This window comes from Porcisia hertigi, chromosome 35, assembly GCF_017918235.1.
Source record: "Porcisia hertigi strain C119 chromosome 35, whole genome shotgun sequence".
NCBI lineage: Eukaryota > Euglenozoa > Kinetoplastea > Trypanosomatida > Trypanosomatidae > Porcisia > Porcisia hertigi.
This window is the reverse complement of record NC_090594.1, coordinates 192,272-201,560: the sequence shown is the minus strand read 5'-3', so window position 1 is coordinate 201,560 and position 9,289 is coordinate 192,272. Positions and strand designations below refer to the sequence as shown.

Here is a 9,289-nt window from a genome sequence, read left to right as displayed (position 1 = left end):
AAAAATAATGATGCTCCACCAAGTGTCAGCGCTCAGATAAAATTGAGGTAAAGTTGAGGGTGGCTGATGGAGGAAGGGAATATCCTCAACACAAATACAAGAAAAAGAGATCGGGAGCGGGGCGGGGGGGATGGAGAGGGGGGGGGACCAAAACGAAGCGGAAACAAGAGAATGGCGGGGACACTAGCGCACACACACACAAACACACCTACACACGGACGAACAATGAACCGTCGTGGTCGCAGAGAGAGGCGCTGAGAAGGGGGAAGGAGTGGGGAAGAAAGCTAACCCAAAGAGAAGCACGGAGCGATCACAGAGAAAAACAGTACGTGATGTGCAATGAAAAAAAAAGGACTACACTGGTGCCTCCCTTTTTCCTTCCTGCTCGCTTGGAGCACTTCCTTGGCGGGTATCACCGATTTTTCGCGGCGTTTCTGAGGCGTGTGTGTGTGTGTGTGTGTCCAGGAGAGGGGGGGAGAGAGAAAAAAAACGGGGGGAAGGGATTTGAAGGAATAGAGAAGAGAATTCGTCTTTGCAATCGATGAATATGGAGTAACGAAGATGAAAGAATGAAGTGGCCAATTCACGAGGGAGACTATCGAGTATATATGCGGTGATATATTAGATTGGACACGTAGACCAGCGGAAAAATCAAAAATAAAATGGGAAATGATGATGGTGATAATTGTACGCGTCAGACGTATGCAGAGGGAACAACAAACAAAAATGAAGAAATACACACACGCACACAGAAAAAGAGCGGGGGAGGGGGGGGTAACCTAACCAGGTCAATCAATGGTGGTAGAAAACAGAATCGAGACTGCGTTGGGCAGAATGCGAAAAGGAGGAAGGGGGGAGGCTAAAACAGATTAATGATACTGAAAAACTTTCCGGAAGACGAGAAGCAAAAAAAAATGGGCTGATGCGCTGATGCTCATGCGTGTTGTGATGCTTCAAACGTCAAATGGGAGGGAGGGGGGGCAGAGGAGTCAAGTCGCCTCTCTGGAATGACTCTCGTCTTTTTTGTTGTTCAATATCGGCAACACGCACACCGCATTCTACCACATACAGGGACGGGAAAAAGGGGAGGGGGGAGCAGAGACACGGGTGAGCGTATACCCACACAACTAAAGGCAGGCGGGCGCACCCTGTTCGCGGGAGGGGGGGGGAGGGGCGCGTGGGAAAGAATAAAATTGAAGAAAGAAGCCAAAGAAATAAAATCTTTAGGATATCAGAAGTGAGAAAAGGAGGTGAAAACAAAACATGTGGCACTGGCAGTGCAAAAGAACGGAAGCGAGTGGATGCTTGCAGGGGATCCCTTAGGAGAGAGGCAACGACTGCAGAATGCCAACAACGGAGGAAAGAGGAGGGGGGGGAGGGGGATATAGTAGCCAAGTAAGTAAGAAAAAAAAAGAGGGGGCAGGCAGTATTCACGCTCAACTTCGATACTTTGCAATTATAAACTCGTCGATTAGGAAGTGAGTTTTCTTTTTGCACTCTTCACCTTGGCTCCCCCTTTACCGATTACTTGCGCGTTGACCGTGGACTACTCTCTAATGGCTCCCCGCCCCGCCCCGCCCGCCCGCCTCCCTTTAGCCCCGTGATCCCTACGCGTTGCTGCTCTTTGAGTCCCTTGTTTCTCTTTCCAGCGAGGAAGAGAGAAAGTGAGGAGAGGGGGGGGAGGGGGGAGAGCGCTACCTTCCGTATTTTTCTCTGTACAAGAACAATAAAAACTCCCACACCGAAGGAACCAGCGCGCGTAGACTCACACGAGTACACGTGACAGGTGGAGATGATGTGCAGAGGGAGAGGTACGGTGGCGATGTCTGAACTCCTACGACAAACACGCTAAGCGAAGAGAAAAAGAGAGGACTGTCGGACTGGGACGGAAATGGGTCTTCGAGAGGGGGGTGGGGGGTGGATGCGTGGATGAGTGTGAGGAGGGGGGGGGCAGAGGTTGAGGCACGCGAGTACACCGCGCACTAAGGCGAGCCACCAAGAATGTTTGTATGATGGAGAGGGCGTAGCAACAATACGGCCAAACCAAAAATATAAAAAGGACAAATAAAAACCTGTAAAAAAGGGCGGACGGGGGGGGTAACACAAGGGGAAAAGACGGACACTGTAGAGGCTCGACGGATGACGGGTGATTGCAGGACTCGGGCGCACACGCAAATACAGCCGGGCAGACGGCACGGCGTGTGTGGCGGCGTTGAAAGTGGCGGCCTGCTGCGTTTGAATGCCAGCACAGGAAATGTATTGTGTCAATGCGAATTGGCAACACCGCTGAGCTACAGGCACGTATTAATTCAATGATAAAATTAACAGAAGAAGAAGCAAAGAAGTGTGCGGGTGGGTGTCAGTGGTACCCCTGGGGAAGACGGAGTCCTTCCGCAGCAGCCTGTCGCCTTTTCTTTCCTTTCTCAAGAGATGAGAGAGCGATGAGAGGTATCCCTAACGCTGGACCCAGCGAGAAAGAAAAAAAATAGACGACCTCCTCTGCAGGGCTGCGTTGGTGATTTGATCTTCAGCTGAGGAGCACAAGCGCCGTGTCGCTGGCGTTGCTCGCTCCCTTTTTGGTTAATAATACCCAATCCTTCCCACACACGTGTAGTCACTGCGATGATGTGTAACGGAGGAATGGAAGATGCAGCGGTGTTGGTGATGGCGCAAAAACAACAAAACGTACGTGAGAAAGTGTTCGATAGAGAATGACGTGCCGATACACACACACACACACACACACAGAGAGAGAGAGAGAGAGAGCCAGTCCGACACAGAGGCGGTGGGGGAGAGGAGCGAAATGGCAGCAAAAGGCAGGCAGGGGAAGTAGAGAGACTAAGTAATCCAGGCTGCGTACAACTCGCAGTTTCATCCCCAGAAAAGAGGAAAGGCATGAGGGGAGTAGAGGATGCGTGGGTGTCAGAGGAGGGGAGGGGGGAGTTGGCGCACCATGCCCTGTCCAATCGTGCTATCTTCCTCGGGAGTCCAAGGGGGGTGGGGGAGAGAGACCACTCGAGTGCAGAGACACCGACACCACAGCAAGTGACAAACGCCTACCGTCTGTTATATTCCTGTGCCCTTTCGTTATTTTTTTTTGCATCTTTTCTTCACAGCGGACAAGGAGTGTCCCGGGTGTGTGTGTGTGTGTGAGGGGTGGGGGGAGTAAGATGATGAGAGACCGGAGGAAGCAAGACGCACGTTACACCTCTGCTGCCCCCACCCCCACCCCCCCCGAGCTCTTCATGTCCAAGAACGCAAAAAAAAAGATAAACCCAGACTCATACATCAGCATCTAAATAGCAAAGACGGGCCTACGCTGAAAGAGATGCAGCACAGACGAGGCATAAAAAAATATATATGCGTCGAGAGAAGACGATGGGGCGGGGTGAAAAGAAGCGCTGACTCACGTCCGTCGAGACAACATCCAAAAACTCAGCAACTGTAGGAGTAAACCGGTGCTGCTGCTCATGGCGGCTTCTCAGGGTAGTACGATGGGCGGTGCTGAGGCGCAGGGGAAAGGACAACAAAAAGCGATGCGCGAGGGAGCAGAACTCGAAAAGTGGACCCTCCAGTGCATTCCTCCCAACAGAGTGGAGGAAAGGGGTGAGGGGCGGGGGGGGGCGGGGACTGCCCCCGCACACACGCACGCATGTACGCCACTTTTTTTTTTACGGCCTGCCCATCCCTTCTCACATGAGTTCACTTTCCCCACGTGTCATGGTGTCTTGCATCGCCTGCTCCCGCTCCATCTCGAGTAGATTTGAAATAAATGTCACGGCTTCGTGGAAGTCGCTCGTCTTTCCATGGATGCGGCGGAACTGCACCATTGTGTAACCGAGACATGCAGGAGACAGAATAACGTCCACGTCGCACACGCCATTCACCTGGGCCACCGTGCCAGTGCCCCCGTAGGCCATTGCTCGGTGCCCAAACGTCGCTGACGTCCCCAGGACGCCGACCTTGCTCGATGGAGAGGGCCGGGAGTACACCGGTGAGAGGTTTGCGCGCGCTCGTGGCGAAGCCTTCTCCGATGAATTGACGTCGGTGTAGTGGGGAAGACTCGGCGTCGCCTTGATGCCTATGCTTCGCTTCGAAGCAAGCGACACTGGCGAAGCGAAGCGAGAGGCTGCTGCGGGCCTCGAGACAGACACACCAGCACGGGGCAGGGAGCGCCGCGCTGGTGAGGCTGTCTTGGATGATACCGACACAACTGCTTCGTTTTTCGCGCCCTCTCCCCGCCTCTCTGTCTCGCCACTGGCGCTGTTGTTGTCGCCAGAGTGGGTCTTTTTTCGCCGACACACGCGTGGACTGCCAGCGGTGGCGAGAGTGTTTCTTTTGTTGGCCCTGGAGTTTGAGTGGTGTGGCATGGGGGGGTAGTCTCTGGCCTTTTGTCGTCCATTAGCCGGCAGCGTGATCTTGGAGACCTCGAAATCCTGCCCCGGGCTGGGGCGGGTGACACCGTGGCTGCCACTGCCGGGAACTTCGTCATCGGTGGTGCTCCTGTGAGGAGAGTGCCGGTTTAAGCAAGAAAAGGAGCTCCGCTGATCGTCCGGGGCGCTGTCAGCATCATAGCCTGTGTCCTGGGAAGGACGCATGCGTGTGTCCTGCTCGCTCGGGTCCAGGTTTCGAGTGCATTCTGACGACAAAGGCTGCTGCGAATCTGAGTCGCGGGAAAGATCCCTGCACTGACCTGAGATCGCCTTCCCGGCGCCGGCGTTTGGCGCCGTGACCTGGCGCGAAGCGGTGCCGACTGTTGCACCAGTGCCATGTGTCGTATGGACGATCTGATCGTTGAGGCTTCGCTGCAACTGCGAGGCAAGGCCGCTACCGCTGGTGATCCCCTTGTGTGTGACCTGCTCTGTGTTCGGAGCAAACACGGCGAGATCCGACGTGTATGCTCGCTCAAGGTGTCTGCAGCTCGTGGGCGGCTGCGTGGAGGTGGTTTTCACAGCCGAGAAGGAAGGGGCGGAGTCGTGGAGGTGGGGGTCTACGTTGGCAGTCGCCGCCGTGTCGCTTGCCGCGTTGCCGCCAGTGGCTGAGGAAATACACTGGCGCTGCTGTGACGACAGCGTCGGTGATAAGGTGGTGCGGCGCTGCGACGAAAAACCGTCTTGGAGGACCAGAGGCAGGCTACTCTTCGCTGAGCCTGTGCTTGCCGCCATGACCACCAGTGACGAAGACAGCAGCAGCGGCGTCGTGTTGCTCATCGTTCCCCCTACCACCAGCGCCGAGGAGCCCAGGTATCGGAACGAGTAGATTTTCTCGGTGTTGGAGACCATCTCGTCTGAGTACAACAGCATCAGCCGCTCTGGCATACTCGTCAGCTTCGCCAATACAACTTTCTGAAGTCCAATCACAAGAAAACCGCTCCGCACGCACTCGGTCACGTTGCAGGACTGAAACAGGGTAGCGAGGTTTGTGGCAGCAGCCAGCTTTCGGCCAAGCGGGTGCTTCAGCAAAATGTTACTTTTCACGATGCCACACACAAAGGAATCGAAGGAGACTGTAATGGACGACGGCGAAGTTGGGGAGTCCGGCAACGGACACGTGGCCTGTGAGCTGCTATAGGCACCGTTGCCGATCGGGTGAGAGTCCAGATCGCCTTTCGGGGACGGCGATGTGACAAAGGCGATGCCGTGCCGCGTCGTTGTCGGACTACAGTACTGTGTGCCACCAGCCATGGGCGGCAGCGAGTGTGCCTTTGCAGACGCCAATGGCGATTGTGTCCCAGAGACGCACCCGAGGCTTGTCATGTTTGGTGCAAGCCCCCCCCACCGTTGCCGATAAAGGGAAGCCCGGTGGTGGCATCGAGTGAGCTCTGTCTCGTGGAAATACTGAATGAAGGACAGGCAATCCTCCCTCTGCACAGGTATGTCGCATTTTTCAAAGACGCGCTGCACCTGATGGAGCTGAATGACGCCGCGGTGGCTCTCGTCGAGGCTATTGAACGCTGTTCGCAGTTGCCGCACCACCTCCCCCTCAACCGCATCCATCTCCGTCCTGATGATGTTGGCCAGCTGGAAGGTGCTCCTGTGAGTGAACGGTGTGTGAGCCAAGTCTTTGCTCACCCACGCATCTCGGAACTGCCTGAAGGTAATACTGTCCGCTGTTTCGTTGCCGCTGAAAAGCCGCACAAGCTCATCCACGTCTTCGGTTCGGACGGCGTCGCCATGGAGGGTGGTGAGCATGTCACGCAACTGATCCCGCGTGATGCAGCCGTAGCCGTCCGAGTCTATCTTTCGGAACGCCGTCTCGAGGACCTGCTCTTCCTCTGGAGTGACGACGTTATGAGTGGAGAAGTCCAAAAACTTGAAAGGGACAGGCATGGAGGGGTCGCACGGTCGATGGGAGCTGAAACTCCTGCCAGACATGCTGCTCGGTCGCGCGGGCTTCCCCCCTGCGTCAAATAAAGTGTTGTTGGACGGCACCAACGGGACATGCATGCACGCGTCAGAGTTGAAGGAGTGAAAGCCTGGCGACATTCCGCCAGTGCTGGCTGCGTTGCTAGCAAGAGAGCTAGACACGGCACGGCTGTTATTGTTCAGTCGGGAGGACCCGTCGTCTGCGGGCCCCGCGCCCTTGGCGGACTTTTGAGAAAAAGACGCACATGTCGCAGTGTCTGGCGCCGCGACGCCCAACGATTCCATCAGGTCCCTGCGGTGTGGAAAATCCTTCTCGGGCTGCAAACCCCGAGCAAACCACGGGTTGGCCACAATTTGCTCGATAGTGGGCCGGTCCATTGGCTCAGGCGCTAACATCTGCGTCACCAGCAAACGCGCTGCTGGAGAAATGCGCTGCGCCTCCTCCTCGTCAAATCCGAACTCGTTCACCTGGATCAAGTGAAGAGTCTCCTCCTCGTCTCTGCCGTCGAAGGGTAGCCGGCCGGTCAGCATGAAGAAGAGTATGACGCCAGCGCTCCACAAGTCTTGTTGGAAGGGATCCACGATGATGGGTTGAGGCTCGCGTGTCGCCGAGGTGCCAAACGCCTGACCACAGCTATTATTCCGCCGATTTGGGTGGTGATGGCGTTGATGTTTGTAGGCGTGGGTCTCGCGGCGGCGGTGGGGGGGCAAGGGCAACTGGCGGCTGGAGTTCGACGCATCCAGCGGTGAAGCAGGGGTAGGTGACACATGCCGAGGCAACTGCTGGACACCGACCGCATCTCTGTGGGGTACCGGAGCGGAGGAGGTGGAGTCGTCAACAACGGATCCGGGAACGCCAGGAGCGCCTTTGGTCCCTGGACGAGGGTGCGATGAGAACGAGTTGGCAGCTTTTGATACAGCTGGGCTGCCAGCTATTGAAGAGAGCGCGTCGCGATGTGCAACTCCGGTAGTGTCTGGGAATCCCGCGATACGCGATGCCACCGGAGCTTCTGATTGGGGAGAGTGTGGACTTGCAAAGGACAAGGCAGAAGGGGAGGACATCGCCGATGATATACATGAAGAGAGCCTCAGCCCTCTCTCCTGTGATGGCACACAGATGGGACGTAGCTGAAGCGGTTGATGCGCCCCAGCTCTCCCCTCCTCCGCTTCTCCGCTGTTCGGTGAGTAAACACTGCCGTTTGAGTGTTTAGACGTTCCCTTGGCCTGAGAACTTGGTTGTGTCACCGCGGCGGTCCGCCTCTCATGCTGTGAACTAGTGTGTTCGCCCTGCAAATGCGAGCCTTGGCCTCGCCGATGGCGGGTGTGGGGGCGGCCACTGCTGCTGCCGATGAGTGACTTGACAAAGGTGCTAAGCCCCCCTCCGACCTTGTTAAGTTTGCGGGTAGGTGACCTTCTCTTGTGTCGGTGTTCGTTGGCGGCGCTGCAAAGGCTCTGAGCGCTGCCAGAGTGGGGCAGAAGAGGGCTGGCAGCGGATGGCGTAGCGATCAAGGGGATGGCCGGCACCCGCTCTTTTACCGAAGGCTTGTCTGCCTCCCCTAGCTCGTCCGGCGGACGGATGCCATGTAACGTGTGAGGGGAGGCACCTCTGGCCTTTGCCCTGGCTTTGCCGCGCGCTTCTGGATGTTTGAGGGCAACCGCCTCTGCGGCCTTCTGTCGACATGATTGTGGCAACGAATTGCTGCGCGACGACGCGTGCGACACCGGGGATGGCGAGGTGCTGGAACTAGTCGAAGATGTTGCAGTTGAGGTGGAGGAGTAGAGACCAAGAACCTCCTCTTGGACCTCTCGAGTACCTAGCGCGTCTGACGGCTGGTTCACGGTGTCACCAACGAAGATTAGCCTCCGCTGCTGTGAAGACGCCATCACCGCCTCTGGACTAGTGTAGTGCAACGTCCCGAACATGCACCCATAGTAAATGGTATCAAGCAGAGCAGCGTTGTCGCCCGTGCCTAGAGTTTTTTCCGGGTCGTCAATATTCTCCTTAGTAATCTTTGAGGAGAAGCCAAAGTCACACACGAGCAGGCGCCCATCGTTGCTCAAAAGCAAATTCTCAGCCTTCAAGTCCTTGTGGGCGACTCCGTTGCGGTGACAGTAGTCAATGGCAGAGATGAGCTGCTGGAAATACATGAGCGCCTCATCCTCTGAAAAGTAGTTCTTGGACAAAATCAGGTCGAACAGCTCCCCACCCTCCGCCAGCTCCATCACGAAATAAAAAGCGGTTGTGGAGTTCAGGAACTTGTAGAACTTCACGACGTGAGGGTGCTCGAGGGCCTGCATGACCATCGCCTCGGAGATGATCTGCTGCTCAAATGTCCTGACTAGGGCAGCTGCCATGGCAGCAGGGGGGCCACCGAAATGGCTCAAACCTGTCTGATTGTCCGCACAGGGCAATGCGCCACTCTCCGCGTCGTGGGAACCAACGGGGCCTATTTCGGGGCTATTGAAGAGATCCTTCTTTTGCAAAATCTTTAGCGCAAAACGATCCCCCGATGGCAGGTACTTCACGGCGTAGACGGAGCCGTGCGCACCCTCGCCGAGGCGAGGGCCGACCACGTAGTCGCTCAACACCTTCACCTCATCCTCCAGCTCAAAGGACCCAGTGAAGAAAGAGGTGGCTGTGGAGCTCATCCCTCGATTCACAAGTTGCATGGAAATTCAGGAGACTGCTGCTGCTGCTAATATTATTGGTGCCAATGGCACACGAAAAAGACCTCGCCCTTCCCCTTCCCCTCCCCTCCCCTCCCCCACCACCACACCACCTTCCTCTTCCCCTTCCACCGCCTCCACCGGCGAAGCCGCACGCACGCACAGTGGTGTTTTGCAACTGAATAGTAACAGATTTAGTAGCCCCCCTTTTTTTTGCTGGTCTCTCCCCTCTCTCTCTACTGTTTGGAGCGAAGAAG

General features: G+C 56.2%; 1 protein-coding gene across 1 annotated transcript; it reads right to left on the bottom strand.

Moving 5' to 3' along the window:
- Positions 1-3,692: 3,692 nt before the first annotated feature.
- Positions 3,693-9,035, bottom strand: JKF63_01050 (uncharacterized protein; the record flags this gene model as incomplete). Its single annotated transcript, XM_067897099.1, has 1 exon — positions 3,693-9,035. The coding sequence occupies one exon, from the start codon at positions 9,033-9,035 to the stop codon at positions 3,693-3,695; it is 5,343 nt and encodes a 1,780-aa protein (XP_067753256.1).
- Between the last annotated feature and the right edge of the window lie 254 nt (positions 9,036-9,289).